This window comes from Dendropsophus ebraccatus, chromosome 7 (genome assembly GCF_027789765.1).
Source record: "Dendropsophus ebraccatus isolate aDenEbr1 chromosome 7, aDenEbr1.pat, whole genome shotgun sequence".
NCBI classification, from domain to species: Eukaryota; Metazoa; Chordata; class Amphibia; order Anura; family Hylidae; genus Dendropsophus; species Dendropsophus ebraccatus.
The window spans coordinates 34,459,922-34,479,626 of record NC_091460.1 but is presented as its reverse complement, the minus strand read 5'-3'; the positions used below and the strand labels follow the sequence as shown (position 1 = coordinate 34,479,626).

Below are 19,705 nucleotides of genomic sequence, written 5' to 3'. Positions count from 1 at the left end.
AGAACCCTATCGGAGCATCTGGAATTGCAGACTGCTTTGGATGCGTGTCCAGAAACTGGCTGGAATTCTGGATCCCGGGCTAGCGTCAGCACACAGGCCGTCGGGTGCTGTGTCTGGCCCTTTAACTGTAAGCAATCCTAAGCAGGAGTGCATACAGTTAAATGCAGCACTGTGTTTGACAGGATGAGGGGCCATTGGCTCCCCATCCTGTCAATTACTCTTCTGGATGGAGGCAGCATTATGGCTCCGGACACAAGAGGCTGCTCGCTCACTGTCCAGAGCAGGAAAGGTTTTCTATGGGGATTTGCTGCTGCTCTGGCCAGTTCCTGACATTGACAGAGGTGGCAGCAGAGAGCACTGTATCAGAATGAAAAAAAAACACAACAACATTTCCTGCAGGTCATACAGCCGCTGATAAGTATGGGAAGACTTGAGATTTCCAAATAGAAATAAACCACAAATTTTTATAACTTTCTGAAACCAGTTTATTTGAAAGAAAAAGATTTTTGCTAGACAACCCCTTTAAAGTCAATGGGGCCCATGCCAGTATATGCACATATATATGACAGCATGTTATTTAAACAGGCTTTGTGAACGGGGCCTTAAAATCAATCTAAGACCAACAAATCTGGAACATTCCATCCTGACTCCTTAGTATGCATAAGTAATACCCAGCGCAGTTCTACTGGCAAAGTAGTCACTTAATGTGTGTGACCATTTCGGGCAAGCCCGGGCCTGATATTGATGTAAAGTTACCAGCAAATCATTATGAGAAGCGTTGGGGTCATCAGGATTTCATCCGGAACATGAAACATTGGTAATTTACAGGGTGAAAAAGTAAAAAAAAAAAAAAAAAAAAAAAACGCCATCGAGGAAGATTCAATAAAGTGCTGTGAATTGCAGAGACAAAGATGGAGTCAGCAGCCATCGGTGACAAGTGTGGATGAAGGCGGCCGCTCTCTCATAGTCTCATACATCAATGTCTCCCAGCTGCCGGATTGAAAAGCAAACATGCTTGAACCAGAATCCATGTAAATCACGGTGATTGATTTGATGTCTCTTTCATTCACTGCACCCCGGATGGCGGTCACACATTGTTAACTGGATGCCGGGCCGCTTCACATTCACAGGGTGTAAAGTAGTAATGTCAGAACGGGGGGGGGGATGTGCGAATGAAGACAAAATATATATCCTATATAATCTATTTATAGGGTATTTACCCTAAAAACTAAGAACCCCCCCCCCCCCCCCGGCTCCGTTATCATCTACTTCTGTCAGGTCTTTAGAAAGCCATCCCATGTGAATGTATATATTTCTGTATAACTATTTTATTATAGTACATTTCTATGGGGCAGCCATCTTGCCCGAGCCGGTGATGATCCCCTGCTGTGAAGAGGAGAGTCAGGTATTTACATGGGACTGTATACTGTGCAGAGGAGAGTCAGGTATTTACATGGGACTGTATGCTATACAGAAGAGAGTGAGGTACAGTATATATATGGGCCTGTATGCTAAACAGAGGAGAGTGAGCTATATACTTGGGACTGTATACTGAGCAGAGGGGAGTGAGGTATTTACATAGGATTATATACTGAGTAGAGGAGGGTGAGGTATATACTTAGGACTGTATACTGAGACAGGCAGGGGAGTGTTGAGTCATGTCAGAGCACTTTAATTCACAAAATAGGCGACTTTTCTCACATGCGACGCGTGATCCTAGATCCGCAGGCAGAGCAAATAAGTACAGGCCACAGCACAGAGGGGACAGGTCAGAAGACATGAGGACACTGTTATATCCTAGTTATGCAACGTGTGGCAGTATTATGTCCTGGGGGCACTGTGTGGTACTATTATATCCTGGGGGGCACTGGGGGTGGTACTATTATCTCATTGGGGGAACTGAATACTGTAGAGGAAGGGAACACCTCCCCCCAGGGTGACAGAGCACCCATAAAGTGTTTAAAGGCTGTTTCCCTCATTGCATTTTTAACTTAAACGCAATGTGGGAACACAGTGCAACACTTACCCCTGCCTCCCCTAGGGGCGTCGGTTTGAGGCGTCAGCACTTGGTGCCTAGGGCAGCACGAATTCCAAATACAGGCCTGCTGGTCCCATCTTATCTACATGCAGCTGTCATACTTCTCTGTAATCCTTTGTATGACACTGCTGAAAAGTGGTCTGTGCAGAACAGTCAGCATATTATTAGGCTTAGTGGCCGGAATGAAAACTGCAAGATTATTATATAATATAGATAGTAAATAATATATCTATACTGATCTACAACTCAATCATACAAACATGACTTAAAACAGGGGTGGGGAACCTTTTCCCTGTCGAGGGCCATTCGGGCATTAATAAAATCATTCGAGTGCCGCTGCACTCAATGTTATACTGTGCGCTGCAGTGATGTAGTGTGGGTTGGCAGCACCTGGTGCGAAGCAAAGTATTGCTCCCCTAATGCCCCTGCTATTGTAGTTAGCCCTCTGTGATGCCCTCTGGTATCTCATGTGAATCCTTAGTGATGCCCAGTATCCAGAGTTAACCCCTTACTGATGCCCCTGGTAACCATAGTGAACCACTCTAGTGATGCCCCTGGTAGTCTAGTTGACCCCCTCTAGTGATGCCCCTGGTAGTCTAGTTGAACCACTGTAGTGATGCCCCTGGTAGTCTAGTTGAACCACTCTAGTGATGCCCCTGGTAGTCTAGTTGAACCACTCTAGTGATGCCCCTGGTAGTCTAGTTGAACCACTCTAGTGATGCCCCTGGTAGTCTAGTTGAACCACTCTAGTGATGCCCCTGGTAGTCTAGTTGAACCACTCTAGTGATGCCCCTGGTAGTCTAGTTGAACCACTCTAGTGATGCCCCTGGTAGTCTAGTTGAACCACTCTAGTGATGCCCCTGGTAGTCTAGTTGAACCACTCTAGTGATGCCCCTGGTAGTCTAGTTGACCCCCCCCAGTGATGCCCCTGGTAGTCTAGTTGACCCCCCCCAGTGATGCCCCTGGTAGTCTAGTTGACCCCCCCCAGTGATGCCCCTGGTAGTCTAGTTGACCCCCTCCAGTGATGCCCCTGGTAGTCTAGTTGACCCCCCCCAGTGATGCCCCTGGTAGTCTAGTTAACCCCCTAGTCCGGTCCCTTTCCTCTGCTCCCACTGTCCTCTTCTCTCTCTTAGTCTGTGCCGATCTTTTCCTTCAGGCGGCACACAATGAAATGCCGCCATCACGCGGCCCACAGAGGAAAGAAGACATGCGCCGCTCTGGTAGGGAAGGAGTCGGCACGCACAGCATCCTCCTGTGTCTGGTGGCTGCCGCATTCATAGACACAGGAGGATGCTCTGCGTGCCAGCTCCTGCCCCACCAGAGTGGTGCACGTCACAGGAGAGTTGGGGGATGCAGCAGGAAAGCTTAGGGGGCGGATGTGGCCTGCAGGCCAGAGGCTCCCCACCCCTGATTTAAAGCATTATTGTCAAATAAAATAACTTTATACATGAAAAGGGAAAATTAAAGATTGCACTGGGTATCACTCCTGAGGTCTTCTGTGATCAGGAGATATACTAGATATATAAGAACGTTACCGTGCTCTTCAACCAGCTATGTCCCCTGATTACAGGAGATCTTAGGAGTGATCTTTAACTCTTGAAGTGCTTATTTGAAAGTAAATGCAAACACTACATCCCAGGTGGCCACATCAGACCCCACATCCCAGGCGGCCACATCCGACCCCACATCCCAGGCGGCCACATCCGACATGCCATGTGTGATTTTACCTTCCTCTTAAGAACACTTAGTTTCTCCACCACCCCATCCAGAAGGCTGACCACAGAGTCCACAGCAGGGCAGCTGCTCAATGTCTTCTCCAGCTCAGCCACAACCATAGTGACATGGCTCGTCTCCCGATCTATGTTTTTCTGTGCTGCCCGGAAGCGCTTGTTGAGGGTCTCATAAGGAACCTGAAATAGAAAAAAAGATCCTGCTTTAGCGTTGGAGTTCATCTAACATGGAGTGCAAAGGTCACAATGGTGTACATATAAGCAAACAGTGGCCATGCATAAGCCTCATAGAGAATGGGGCCCAAATTTCTACTACGATTTGTAGTGGTTGCAGGTCAAGCCCCAGCCATAGTGGGCACCCAGTCCAGAAGGAACCACTTGTTGAAACGCACACTCCTAAAGCTGGCCAATGTGAATGGTGGTCTTCACAAACTTTCCAGATGGCAGATACTGAAGTAGAAAACCAAAAGGGCTCAAGCCAGTTCTGCATATACTGTATACATTGTGACTGGCCATAGGTGATAGCAGCTGTAGGCCCTATAGGCCAATTCCCAATAACAGGTCATGCGATTAGCCAGCCAATGAAAGAAAGGCTGGTCTGTCACCTAATCTCATCTTTTGCTGAGATTTCTCCTCTTTTCAAATCCATTCCTGGCTTTGGATTCAAAAATCTGTCAGATAAATCTCTCTGTGTAAAGGCACCCTTAGAGGGCCGCATTATCCAGATCCCTCTTTTTCATACCCCCATTAGGGGTATATTCGCATTCTCCTGTGGAAAAAGTTAGATGGTTTGTATTTTTTTACGTCCAAGAGTGGTGCCAGGTGCTGTCTCTGGAAGAAAGTGGCCCTGTTTTTGTAGAGCTGGACAACCCCTTTAATCATTATATTATTTCTTAAAATGAGGGCTTCCACCTCATAAAGTGAAGGCGTAGCACTATGACCCCAATCAATCTTATGAATGAAGGGTGTAACATTGCATCCCCTTCCCTGGCACCATATTGCTGTCTAGGTAAGAGCGACCATAGACCCGAAAATAGCAGCCAGTAACATCAACTATCAGGCTCGGACATAAGTGCGGTTATCCATATTTATGTCATGTAAATTTTCCCATCACATGCCTAAATGGTACCTGGCAAGAACGCTGGACCCAAATGATGTGCAATGCATTTGGCGAGGACCATTTCGGATCAGTAACATGTAAAACCCCAATTGGATCAGAACGTGGATCGCACACAGAACCAACAAGGCATGGTCTCCATGCATACCTGAACTTCAAGTGCCAAATGGATTGCGTGCCCATCAGGTCCAGCGTACTTTATGACGGGTGCGCTTTGACCCTATCCCATGGGTGGGAGATGCTGCGAAATGTACTGTCCATCCGCAGTCCTATAAGTGCTAGATCTGTGGGAGAGCGATGGGACTGCTCTATGGGTCCATTCACACAGAGACATTATTTGACAGATTGTCTGCCAAAGATTTGAAGCCAAAGCCAGGAATGGATTTGAAAAGAGGAAAAATCTCAGGCTTTCCTTTATGATTTGATCTCTGTTTATAATCTGTTCCTGGCTTTGGCTTCAAATCTTTGGCAGATAATCTGTGTAAATGGACCCTAAAGGCCCTACTACACAGAACAATTATTAGCCGATATGGCCGATAATCGTCCCATGCAATAGAAGGCAACAATCAGCCGACATGAACAATGTCGGCTGATCGTTGCAGTCGTTTGTCTTTCAACATGTTGAAAGACAAATGACTGTGATAGCAGTGATCTGCTGCTGCTGCGTGGGATAGGACAGGCTGTAGTGGACACCTCCGCTATCCTCTATGGGCTGCCCGGACGATCGAGCGATCACCCAGGCAGCCTCCCCTGCACTTACCCGCTCGCTGCCGCCAGTTGACAGCGCTCATTTGCTCCTCCAGTCGCTTAGGGGCTTAACTAAATTGCTCTCCTAGAAGTAAAGAGTTAACGCAGGGACTAATCACAACACTTTACATAATAAAAAGCACAAGAATCACTGGGTTAAAGGGGAACTACCAGCAGGGTAGACAAATCTAACCTGCTGGTAGCTTCCTAATGGGCACTGAGGTGGAAGGTGCGTCTCTTACCTTCATCCTCAGCTCCATTCCCCAGCTGTTAGTTGTGTCCGGTAAGCAGTTAGGAGCACTGGGGGCGTGGCTACCACCCCTCCGAGCACTGATCCGGCCTGGGGGACGGCCACCTCCATTGATAATCATTGGAGGGGGCGGGCCGGCTAGGGGACGCAGCTCCCCCCCAATGATTATCAATGGAGAGGGACAGCTAGGGGTGGGGCTGCCCCTTCTAATGATTATCAATGGAGTAGGCCAGGCCAGATCGCTGCTCGGAGGGGTGGTAGCCACACCCCATGCCCACTAGGAAGCTAGCAGCAGGTTAAATTTGTCTAACCTCCTGATAGTTCCCCTTTAAATACCATAGGATTTTCAGGGCATAAAAGCAGTCTGCACACTGACATCTTATCTATGTGTAGAGAACACTCTTTTTAAGAGGCATTTCCACGTATTAAAGGGGTACTCCAGTATCAGAAAATTATATTAAAATAAAATTATCATCCTAAGACATGTAACATACTAAGATAATATTAATAGTACTGGCATGCGGGCACTTTTGGGTGCCAGGAAGTTGTGTAGTCCTTTTATTTCTGACGTTGTGTTGTCTCCAGCTGCTCCCTCTCTCCCGAGACAATGCATCATCCTCTGCTGTCTCAGTAGACATGGCTGGATCAGACCTCTGAGCTCTAGCCCTACCTTCTGAGTGATGTCACTACCTCAGACTAATCCCTACATCACCAGCTCCCCGTCATATATAAACATAGTGGAGACTGGGCTGTCTTTACGCCATGCTGCCTTGGGATGGATGAAGACTCATCCAGAGGAGCTGCCAGGTAATAAATGCAGCAGGTGCTGCACATTTACCAACTGCAGAACATCAGTCTACTGTGTAGGGCAATGTTCTGCATAGGCTCTGGGTGGGGAACTGGCAGAAGTCCTGTACAAGGGAAGTAGGCAGGGCTGTGATGCAAAGCAATGCATTCTGGGAATTGTAGCTCTGAGCAACTACCAAGAAGAAGCCAGAGGATGACAGAACAAATGGACCCAAAGGGGGAGATTTTTCAAACATGGTGTAAAGTGAAGCTGGCTCAGTTGCCCCTAGCAACCAATCAGATTCCACCTTTCATTCCCCACGACTCTTTGGAAAATGAAAGGTGGAATCTGATTGGTTGCTAGGGGCAACTGAGACAGTCTCACTTTACACCATGTTTGATAAATCTCCCCCTTAGTGCTTTTGGAACTGGGGCAGGTAGGTAACCAATGCTATATGCTTCTGCAGTATTGACTCTTGACCGACAATGTAAGGTCCATTTTTTTCCCATAAAATATGCACTGAAACTGGGAAAACATGATTTACACGGTGATTTTTTTTTTTTATCTGGGGGGGGGGGGGGGGGGTGATGTTGGTGTGTGTTTAGGCAATAAAACTATGTTCCTCAAGTCAGTAACTTATATAACTTTTATTTTATTTGACTATTAAAAAAAAAAAAAAAAATCATGTTCTTAAAACTGCTCTATATTAGTGCCATGATCTGTACTTTCTATCAGTACCTTGCTTGCACATATGCAACTTTTTGATCAATTTTAATTACAATTTTTGTAGATTTGATATGAAAAGGAGAGGATGGAAAGCCCTGTACTTTGGATCACTGGGATTCCCAATAATCTGACTCCCAGCAACCAGGCTGTTAGGACATATCCAGACCCCCTAGGGGGCGCCGTTACTTGTTTCCCCTCATTCTGCTAATACATACATAATTAAACCAACACAAAAGCCTCAAGTCTAAAGGTTTAATTAAAAAGAAAAAACAATAGCAAAAGTAACTAAACAATGCACAACACAAAAATCACACAATGATTTCTCCTGTTAGAAGATATTGGGAATTAAAAAAACAAATAATTCCTCTAATTATTTGGCTAATATTGTTTTTTTGAGTTATATTTATTTCTATGCGCAAAATTTTTCAAGGTAAATTAGCTAGTTTTCCCATGTTTTGTGTCAGGAGGGGGCATAGTTTCAAAAGAAAAAAAAAAAAAAAAAAAAAAAAAAAAGGGCAATGGTACTGCTACCTGAGTGTACTTTTAATAACCAACGTAATATCAGCCAAAACTTGTGTGTAGGGAGATGAGGCACCAAAACAGGACAACAAAGAGTTGATTTATAGCTACATCACTGGGCTATCTCCTTTGAAGTCAGCACTGACCTCTCTGACCTCTGAATAGAGGCTTTCACACAGCTTCCACTGTGTAATCCTTTGTTCTCTGCTGGTGACTAATCTCCCTCCTTTCTTCTCCCTCCTCCCCCTTCATAGATTACACAGAGCTCGATTGATGTAAAAGTGTCGAGATTTCCTGATAATGAGCAGTGGATGAGAGAGGGGGTGGGGCTGGGGAAAGTCTTTTTGAATGCAGATAATGGCATATTTGCCTAATAAACCCAATTACAAAGTTTTTAAAAATCGCCTGGACTATTTCTGCAAAAATACACAAATAAAAAAAAATGATAGTGACACTTTAATCTCTTATGTAGCAAAAAGAGCAAAGTCCTCAGTAGCACTCCAATACCACAGGGGCCCACCTGGCTTCCCTCTGGACGCAGATTCCAGTTTGAAAAAGACTCAGACGAGTCGAAACGTTACTACATTGTCTGTTTATGGAGGAATAAAAGAAACGTTTGCACGATTGGACGCTGTCATCCATCTTTCTTATACTTTAATCTCTTAAGGACGCATGACGTACCGGGGCCGCGGCTATTAGCGGGCACGGTCTGATCGCCGTGCCCGCTAATTCAGTAATGGGATGCAGCTGTCAAAGTTGACAGCTGCATCCGATTACTGTATGCAGCACTTCCCTGGTGTCTAGTGGGGTGGATCGCGATCCACACATCTATGCCAGCCGGGTGTTTTCCCCAAAAATGGCGCTGATCCCGGCTCGGCACTCGGATGCTTTCGGCTGCAGCAGCCGAAAGCAAACGAGTGCCGATCTCATTGATCTTTGCTGTATAACCCTGAGTATAACCCTAACCCCAGGGGGAATAACCCTAACCCCAGGGGGGCTTCTAGTATAAGTAAAAAAAAAAAAAAATTCGTAAAAATCCCCCTCCCCTAATAAAAGTCTGAATCACCCCCCTTTTCCCAGGTTTTAAATAAAAGTAAATAAAATAAAAAACAAATTTGCTATCGCCACGTGCGTAATCGCCCGAACTATTAATTAATCACATTTCTTATCTCGCACGGTAAACGGCGTCAGCGCAAAAAAATCCCAAAGTGCAAAATTGCGCATTTTTGGTCGCATCAAATCCAGAAAAAAAGGTAATAAAAAGCGATCAAAAAGTCGTATATGCACAATCAAGGTACCGATAGAAAGAAGACATCATGGCGCAAAAAAGGTCACCTCATACAGCCCCATAGACCAAAGGATAAAAGCGATATAAGCCTGGGAATGGAGTGATTTTAAGGGACATATATTTGTTAACAATGGTTTGAATTTTTTACAGGCCATCAGATACAAGAAAAGTTATACATGTTACATATCGTTTTAATCGTAATGACTTGAGGAACATGCATAACAAGTCAGTTTTACCCAAGGGCGAAAGGCGTCAAAACAAATATCCCCCAAATAAAAAAAAAAAAATTTTGTTCAATTTCACCACACATTGAATTTTTTTCTGGTTTCGCAGTGTACTTTATGCAAAAATTCAGCCTGTCATTGCAAAGTACAATTAGTGACGCAAAAAATAAGGGCTCATGTGGGTTTCTAGGTGGAAAAATGCAAGTGCTATGGCCTTTTAAACACAAGGAGGGGAAAAAACGAAAACTCAAAAATGAAAATTAGCTCCGTCCTTAAGAGGTTAAAGAGATGTTAGAGGCTGAAAGGAATCATGTGACCTTTTTAGGGGTTGGGCATCTTTTTTGAACCAGTTGAACTTTATTAACAAGCACTGTACTTTTTTATTTTTAATCTGCACAAAATATGGATAGCAGATGCACTGATTATTTAGCGGATTGAGGACACGATCATGTCCAGCCCCCGCCCCCCCAAAAAAACAAAAAAAGCACTGAACGTATGAATGGGGACTTTTTTAGGTCAGTAACGTTTCTCTAAAATGGTGTATGCTGGGTTTTTCCATGTAGATTATGGCGTTTCGACTTTCCTTTACCTCTATAACTTTACAGTGTGTGTGGTTTTTTAAAGTGTCACTGTCATTACAACTCTCAAAATCTAAATCAGCAGTAGATGTGATATAAAGCAATTTTGCAATTTACATTCATGACTTTTTTTTTTTTTTTTTTTCAGTTATTATGGAAAACACAGCACTTCCTGTTTTCTGACTTTTTTCTTTCTTACAAAACAGAAAACAGGAAGTCCAGTGTATCCCAAGCCATCTGAGCGCTCACAGAGAGAAGGCAGTCATGTGACTGATGGACACATTGAGCCGTGACTCTCTGTACTGGCCGGAATTCAAGTCAGAAAATCTGCCTTCAGGAGACTGGACCTGGATTTCTGGTAAGTTCAGCTTTGTTTTACAGCATGATAACAAAGAAATAATGAATGTATATTGCAAACCTGCTTTATATCACATGTACTGTTGGTTTAGATTTTGAAAGTTAAAATGTCAGGTACACTCTCAGGCTTTTTTTTTCTCCTCACATTCTTCAGTAGGAACCTTTGAATTACATTGCAGTGAGCAAAATGCAACCGAAAAAAGACCATGTTTCCCCCACCCCCACCCCGAAAGTAAGGCCTTCCACCACTACCCAACACCGCTCACCCCCTCCCTCCCAATGATAGTACCGTGCTGCTCACAAATCTCCCCTCCTGAGAAATAGGACACCCCCCGAAAATAAGAGTGCCTCTTTGGGAACAATATAAGGCACTGTATTATTTTCGGGGAAACACGGTAAGGCTAGGTTCACACTGCATTTTCAGCATCCGTTTAACGGATCCGTTTTTTTTTTAACGGTCAAAAAAGTAGTGTTAACAGTACTTTATTGTGAGTAAAAAAAAAAAACGCATCCGTTTTGATCAGTTTTTTTTTTTATATAATGGAAGTCAATGGAAAAACGGATGCACACAAATGCATCCGTTTTTTGCAATCCGTTTTTTTTTTTAAGAAAAAAAAAAACGGGTCAGTTAAACGGATGCTGAAAACGCAGTGTGAACCTAGCCTAATACACACTATTTTAGGGGGGGACGGGTCCTCTTTAAATAAGCACTCTTGGATTTTTGCCATATGTTTTATTCCAGCACAAAGGCATCTGGATCATGTAATTTCCAGCCTGACCCACTGGCCGGTGTGTCAGAATAAGTGACCTGTCCTGGGTCAGCTGCCAATGCTAAAGGAGAAGTCAGGTGACAATTGTTTTTATTAAAGTATTGTATTGCCCCCCCCCCCCCCCCCCCCCCACACACACACACACACAAAAAAAAAAAAAAAGTTATACAAATCACCAATATACACTTATGACGGGAAATTACATGGTGATGTCACTTCCTGGATAACATGGTGATGTCACGACCAGACTCCCAGAGCTGTGCAGGCTGTGGCTGCTGGAGAGGATGATGGCAGGAGGACACTGAGGGACACAGAGCACTGGAGGGACACTGAGCATACCCCTGCCATCATCCTCTCCAGCAGCCACAGCCTGCACAGCTCTGGGAGTCGGGTCGTGACATCACCATGTTATCCAGGAAGTGACATCACTATGTTATCCAGGAAGTGACATCACCATGTTATCCAGGAAGTGAATCCTTGATGCAGTAGTAAGTGCAGGGAAAAAGCACTTTATGTGCATTTCCTGTAATAAGTGTATATTGGTGATTTGTAAAACTTTTGGGGGGGCAATACAATACTTTAATAAAAATTTTCACTGGACTTCTTAATTCTCTGGTAACTGATGCAACAGTATAAGGGGGCCTTTATATTCCTCTCCTAAAAAGAGTAAGCTGGCTGAAGGGCTTGGAGCATGGCATCACTGAGGTAGTAGGGCCACCAGGGCCGCTACAGTAGTTTGGTGGCTAGCCGGTTGCAGGTTGGTGACCTGAGCATAACTTGTGGATTTGGTCTATGGAAGTGTGGGCCAAACAAGGATGGCAGGAATGTTTAGTGTTATAATATTCCCTGGGAGGGGGCCTGGGTCCAGTAGTAACTTCTCCTGTTGCTATACATCCAACACACCTGACCCTTCTCCCCACTGCGTTCATCTGTGAGAGGTGGGTCTAGAAATACTCACACACCTTAGATAGTGGGCAAAACCCACCAAATGTCAACTTTAGTCTACGGCGTATGGACTCCGTATGGGCACAGTCTGATGGTTGTTGGTTAGAGATGAGCGTACCTACAATAAGTTCAGGTTCACTCGATCCTGAACACTATGTATTAGATTAGTGGTGGCTGGAAAAGTTGGATGCAGCCCTAGGGAGTCCTGGAAAACATGGATACAGTATATAGGCTATATCCATGTTTCCAGGCAGTCCTCGGGCTGCGTGCAGATTCTCTTAGTGCCGAAACTGTAAGTTCCCTCACCTCTAGAACCATTTGGTGTAGTGTTAGGCTGCATTCACACGTTCCGGGAAGTTGTCCGTGCTCACGGATCCATGCGCACAGACAATTTTACAGCCCATTGCTTTCTATGGGGCTATTCAGATGTTCCGTGATTTCACTGATCCGTGATCCGTTCCGTTAAAAAATAGGACATGTCATTACTCGGAACGGATGCACGGAAAGGATTCCCCATAGAAATCAATGAGATCCGTGTTTTTCACGGATGTACACGGATGTGACATCCATGTTCATCCGTGAAAAACACGGATGTGATGTAATCAATGTCATTTAAAATGCTGTAAGACAGATCCGTGAAAAAAACGGACACTGATACAAAACGGACTGTTTTGCACGGATCACGGAGGTTGCTGCCGGACCACAATCACGGACCGGGAAAAACACTGAACGTGTGAATGCAGCCTAAAGCCAACGGTCATTCTGATGGTTCTAAATGATGGCGCATTGTTCTTAGGGCTTGTCTACAGCAACACACATAGCTTCTTAATATTAAAGTTCAGGTCAGACAGTTTTAGAGACATTAAAGTCAAGGACCTTGTGTGTTGTCACCATTAAGCTTTGGTGCCCATTGTTTACTGTGCTGCTGGGACTTTCTTTTCAAGAGGAACATTCAGATCACAAGGCTTTTTGTTTTGTCCAAAACAGCTCAGCAATGGATAGTTATAATAGAAAAAAAAAAAACTACTGTACTGGTAATAGTAACATTGTGTTCCTGAGGATACAGACAATAGTTCAACCCCTAAATGACCTGCACCAAACAAGACAACACAGGCAGCAGACAAGCACTATACTGCGGTATTACAGCGCTCTAATTGTATGGACACTGCCAGTCCTGCCCTAACCACTACGATCTGAGATATCTCACATTGGCTGCAGCAGCTGGCAATTTGCCGTGCCAAGCGAGTAAGGAGGGACCCCTGCTACAACAGCTTATACAGCAGGGGCCCTCCTTACTCAATGGATGATGCAGGTTATCGTTCATGAGAACAAAGGATCAGGCATGGCCGGACCAAATATGCCCAATCCCAAGCCATCAGTGAAGAGTTGGGCCACCATATGCAGTAGATAATCAACCAGTCCTACCTATTTTTTTCATATACATGGCTGGGGTGGTATAAAAATAAAGAGGCAATACTCACCTGCCCTGATCCCTGCACTCTTGATATTTCTGGTTCCTACTCCTCACCACTTCCTCCTGGTTCCAGTGACCCCAGAAGAACTACCAGAACCACTTAGGAGGGACACAACTGTGGCCAATGATTGGCTGTGTGGGTCAGTTCCTGAAAGGACAATGGATCACAGGAACCACGGAGAAGCATCAGAGCGCAGCTGTGGAGGATCAGGGTAGGTGAGTATCACTTATTTTTACATCACTCTCAGCCATACATAGCAAAGAAAATGGCCTAAAATGTGTTGGTTAATAAATACTAGTATAGTTTATGTAAGTAACACTTAAAGTGACTGTACCACCAGGCCCAGGCTGAAGCACTGGAGGCGGCCCAATCCACCCCCAGTGGGAAGAAACCTCAGCCCCTCTATGACGTGACTCCATTAGAATCAATGGAACCCTATCATGGAGGGGCTGGGGTTTCCTCCCACTAAGGGTGAATCGGCCCGCCTCCAGTGCTTCAGCCTTGGCCTGGTGGTACAGTCACTTTAAAGGAAGCTTCAGGCAGTAAGGTGAATAAAAACAACCCCCTGCTGTGCCAGTTGTGAAGTGTGGAAGTTTATGTGGGGGTGCTTGGTAAGTGGAGAACCACTCGAGGGGAGAGGGCTCCCTGCTGTTTGTAGCACAGCCCTAGCTGCATTGTTCCGAGTGTACAGATCATTGATAAGCCTGCTGGGACTTGTGGTTCTACATGAGTATCACAAGACGGACCATACGCCTGATATAAAGTTTTCTATGAAGACAATTCTTTCCAGCAGCTGCACATTCCAGTGAATGAGTCAGAGAGGATGTGATATCACCGGGAGGCCGGAGACAACACACTGCTCCAGAAACCGACAGCGAGACCGTCACTTCCCATGTAAACAGCCCGACAAGCTGGCATCCAGCATCGTAAGCAATTACAGATACCCGCTGCTGGCACGTCACCAACACTGGGCACAGGATATACAGAGTGTATTGAGCTGCTGGTATACAAGGGGATTGTCTTATAAGCAATTGTTTTCTATAACAATAGGTGGGTACTGCATCCGTACACTGCCAGCAGTTAGAGATGTCACAATATGCCGGAAGTCACACTTCATTAGTGCTGCCAGCAGCTGCCACTTACTGGGAGATGGGCAGCTGCAGGGAACTGATTCTCCTGTCACCTAGCTCTCTATATACATTAGACCAGGGGTGTCAAACTTGTGGCCCTCCAGCTGTTGCAAAATTACAATTCCCATCATGCCTAAATGCTAAAGCTTTGGCGGTCCAGGCATGATGAGAATTGTAGTTTTGCAACAGCTGCAGGGCCACAAGCTTGTCACCTTTGCATTAGATGAGCACAGGGTCTAAGTCAGAGATTCTTTAAACCTCTAGGACACCAGGGATATCCTCATCTATTCTATTAAGATTACTGGAAAATATATATTAAAAAAAAAAAAAAAAACATAATTGAGTGGTCACAATATATACATCATACATGAGAAGTACTGCAATCAGATACAAGGGATACCCTGATGGACCTTGCTGGTGTGCGTGTAGACTATATACATATCAACTATCAACAGGACGGCTATTGCTCCGAATCCCCCCCATACACACTTGTTTCAGGATAATGTGCATGTATGTTCAGGAGGGGGGAGAAAAAGCTGCTGCCAGACTCTCTGGTGGAAGAGAATCTCTCCTGAGAACAAAGGATCAGACATGATCAAACCAACATGCCCAGTCCTTCTCTCCCCCATCAGGGAAGAGATGAGCCATTATACACAGTAGAAAAATCAGCCAACCCTACAAATGGTTTTACATATATGGCTGGGGTGGTGTTAAACTAAAGACGTAACACTCACCTTCCCTGATACTTTTGGTTTACGCTCGTCATGACCTCAGTGACCCCAGAAGAACTGCCCCAATGAGGCGGGACACAATGATTGGCTGTGAGGGTCAGTTCCTGCAGGGACAACGCATCACAGGAACCAGAGAGAAGCATCAGAGCATAGCTGTGCAGGATCAGGGTAGGTGAGTATCACTTCTCTTTTGAAATGAGTTGGTTGATAAACCAGTAGGAAATAATATTGGCTTATTTTAAGTAAAGCTTAAAGGGGTCAAGTAGTTTAGCTCTAAACTGGATACGACTCAAAATTAATAAGAAAATTTTCATTCTCTGACAGCAAGCGGAGACTTCGGAGTTAAGGACCGATATAGCTTTCCCCTTTTTACGCTGTGGGGCGTCAGACACAAAAAAAAACAACCTCTCTGATGATGTCAGAAAAGAGTGACATCACTTGGGGCCTGGATCACATGACGGGCGAGCGCTATAGGTCCCACGACGGGCGAGCGCTATAGGTCCCACGACGGGCGAGCGCTATAGGTCCCACGACGGGCGAGCGCTATAGGTCCCACGACGGGCGAGCGCTATAGGTCCCACGACGGGCGAGCGCTATAGGTCCCACGACGGGCGAGCGCTATAGGTCCCACGACGGGCGAGCGCTATAGGTCCCACGATGGGCGAGCGCTATAGGTCCCACGACGGGCGAGCGCTATAGGTCCCACGACGGGCGAGCGCTATAGGTCCCTTGACGGGCGAGCGCTATAGGTCCCACGACGGGCGAGCGCTATAGGTCCAATGACGGGCGAGCGCTATAGGTCCCACGACGGGCGAGCGCTATAGGTCCCACGACGGGCGAGCGCTATAGGTCCCATGACGGGTGAGCGCTATAGGTCCCATTATGAGCGAGCGCTATAGGTCCCATGATGAGCGAGCGATATAGGTCCCATGACGGGCGAGCGCTATAGGTCACATGATAACGGTTTTAACAGCCGGAAACAATTTTACTGCAGCTACAAACGGCAATAATCAGCCACACCAGACAAACGTATACCCGCGAGTCACTGTCGCCACTTGTGACGCCTTTATGTACCTAAAAGGGGGGCGTGGCCACAATATAAAGTAGGGTTAATCAAAGCAATGCGCCATTTCTGTATACTGGTGATCTGGACTAACAGGTCAGAACGTTATACGGCGTATCGTCCACACTAGGACTATTTAAAGAGTCTTTTAAAGGAAAATGGCTAATGTGAGCAACCATTAACTAGCCAAAGCAGCCACACATGCCCCCATGTTAGGTCCAGCCCTGGTATGGGGGCACAGAGGAGACAAGCAGACACCCATGCACCCTGTACAGCAGAGACAGCATGACACACCTTCAAAGTTGGATACTCCTGAACCTTCAGAGCCATTGAGAGCTGAGCAGCTGATTCCTGGACCGCCATCTTGGACTGAGAGGAGGGGGGAGGGGTTGGCAACACTAGCTGAAAGCTACATGCCCACAGTCCTGGGCATCATGGGTAATAGAGGGGGCAGCCAGATATGTGACACAGCAATAGCGAAAATAATCGGAGAGGAAAAACGCGCAGGGCGGGCGCACCAAAACGAACACTGTCAACTTGACAGCTCAGCAGCAAAACAATTAATGCTCAGCGCCTGCTCCTACAGATCGTCCCACTCCTAGCCACACCCACCAAGCGTGACTGACGCATCCGCCAGCCAATGGCTGCTCCCGAGCGCGCTCCAATCCGAGGCTCCGCCGTGTGACACTCCAGGTAAAACTCTCTGACGTAACAATGAAAGTGGGCGTGGCGCCTCAGAGCAGCTGTCAGTGAAAGGAGCTCTGTGGAGGAATTTCTCCCAGCCAATAGGAATCCCCGATAGCTCTGAATGACCCGCCCCACAGACTTGTGATGCCGACGGAAAAAGTAGGCGGGGTTAGAGTTAATACTGACGGCTAAACGGACGAATGGGAGCTCGTTGCCCTGTGAGCGACAGCCAATAAGAACGTTGGCTAATTATTGTGTGTGGCAATTCATATTCACTAATAAAAAGATGAGCGGGCGGGCAGGGGGAAAAATGATGGCTCAGTTTTTTAGTGAATTGGCTACTAATTTAGTTCTGTTGTACCTGAAGCTATAAATAGTGTGGTTAATAAATCACTGAGGGGGAGTAAGCAATATAACAATACCTCTTCATCTACTATGTAGGCTAATAGGGTTTTCTTTACTGCCCCGCTAAAAAAATGTAGTTTCCTAGTTATATCTGGTCCTGGATAAGCTGGGTGACTATAAAGCTTCAGTCGCAGCTCTAAGGGGTCTGGACTCAACTTTTCCAGGCTCCTGAATAGCAATTTTGCTTAGTCGTGACTAAATCGCAGTCTATTGGTGGATAGCCCTGGTTTCCTACAGAAAGACGCCATTAAAATTGCAGAATAATCTTTTTAGCTCTTTTTGAAGTGTACCCGCCAGTGTCGCATTGTGTTTTACAGTCTGGAGCTGCATTCACAATTTTATAGGCTTCAGAGCTGTAATCTCCCTGCGTTCCTTGCCGCCTCACTGTCTGCACATGGCTTGTTCTGGTGCATTGCATTCTGGGTAGTGTTTAAGACCATGCGGCTATTTATCAGACTGCATGCAGGGGTTATTAGGTGCACCTTGTGTAAAACAGGAATGTCTATTTATTGAGCAATCAATAGACATTTTTAAAAAGAACAATGGCAATAACTATAAGAAGCCATCAGCAACACAGTGCATAGTAAAGGGGGTATCCAGCGGTGTCGCCGGGGTCCCCTGCTGTCTGTCGCCCCGCTACTTCAGAGACAAACTTGTCTTGGGAGTGACAGCCCTCTCAGCCAATCACTGGCTGAGACGGGACAGCCCAGGGGAGCTGTGAGCAGACGTAAATCAGGCACAGGAGAAGGCCACACCTCCTCCCTGTCTTGCTGTGCCATCCCGCTCACCCATCGGCAAGCGTCAGATATGGCGTACGCCAGTGAGAAGGGGCAAATGTGCGCCTTCTTCCTGGTGTACGTTAGAGATGATCGAACAGGGCCGAGGTTCAGGTTCACATGGACCCGAACCATCAGCATTTGACTCCCGCTGCCTTCCCGTTCCATGGGGAAGGTGGAGACAGCCCGAGTACCGCCTCCAGGCAATACTCAGTTTCCAGGCAATACTCGGGCTGTCTCGGCCTCGGCCCAGTTCGATCATCTCTAGTGTACGTCAGTTGCCCAGCTTTCATAAATGTCCCCCAACATGTTTTTTTATTAAATTCATTCTTATGCTATGCATGTTTATGTCCTATTCACATTTAGCGGCATACGTGCGTTTTTATTATATATTTTTGGCTGGTTGGGCTTTCATTTTATGAGGAAGTCCTTTTTTATCTTCCTAGTCCGGGTCCATGTCCCTGCTTGATTTGCACATACTCTGGTGACTGGATCGCCAGTAGTGGATCCTCGGAGAGCTGCACCGCACTTTATCCATGCGCTTTGTAGAGTTGTGCCTGCATGAGCACATACCACACCAGGAAGCGCCTGTCCATTTTCTATTGTCCCCATGTTTATTATACTTACCAGGCCAGCAGTTTAAAAAACATTTTTTAAACACTGGATAACCCCTTTAACCTAAACAAGTGTTAAAGAGTCACTGTCGTATTTTTATTTTTTTTGCAGAAATCAATAGTCCAGGTGATTTTAAGAAACGTTGTAATTGGGTTTTTTAGCCAAATCTGCCATTATCTGCGTTTAAAAAGCCTTTTCCCAGTTTCCCCCCCTCCTTCCTCTTTTCCATCCACTGCAAAAAATCAGGAAATTGTGACTTGTTGCATCAGACGTACCCAGTCTGCTCTATAGAGAGGGGAGGGGGGAGGAGGGAGGAGGGAGTTAGCCGACAGCAGAAAGCAGATAACAGAGGATTGCAGGCACAGAGCTGGGTGACAGCTGTAATCAGAGCTCAGAGAGGTCAGTGGTGACTGTCAGAGGAGATAACGGGTGAGGTATTTGTAGGTTAACTCTTTTTTTTCCTGTTTTGGTCTTTTATTTAGCTCTCTCCATAGGAGAACAATGAAGACAGGGGGGAGAGCTTCAAACTGCTTTTTCATGATAAAAATGAATTTTTCGTCTATTTTTGCAGGACTATTGATTCCTGCAAAAAAAAAAATTCACTACAGTGACACTTTAAAGGAGACCTGTCACCCCCGTGCTGGGGTGACAGGCTACCGACCCCCCGTTAAAGCCCCCTATACTCACCTGATCCCGCCGGGTCCCGCTTCCTGATCCGGTCGGATCACGGAGATCTCAGCGCCTGAA

General features: G+C 46.0%; 1 protein-coding gene across 2 annotated transcripts in view; it reads right to left on the bottom strand.

Annotated features, from left to right (window-relative positions):
- MAEA (macrophage erythroblast attacher, E3 ubiquitin ligase) overlaps nt 1–17,170 on the bottom strand; it is a 49,088-nt gene extending 31,918 nt beyond the window's left edge. The window contains exons 1-2 of one of the 2 annotated variants that reach the window (XM_069977272.1): nt 17,088–17,170; nt 3,766–3,948 (exon numbers count right to left, since the gene is read on the bottom strand). In XM_069977272.1, coding sequence (XP_069833373.1) covers nt 3,766–3,948; nt 17,088–17,105 — 201 coding nt within the window. In that variant the 5' untranslated portion in view covers nt 17,106–17,170. The other variant, XM_069977271.1, reaches the window with a different exon arrangement.
- Between the last annotated feature and the right edge of the window lie 2,535 nt (nt 17,171–19,705).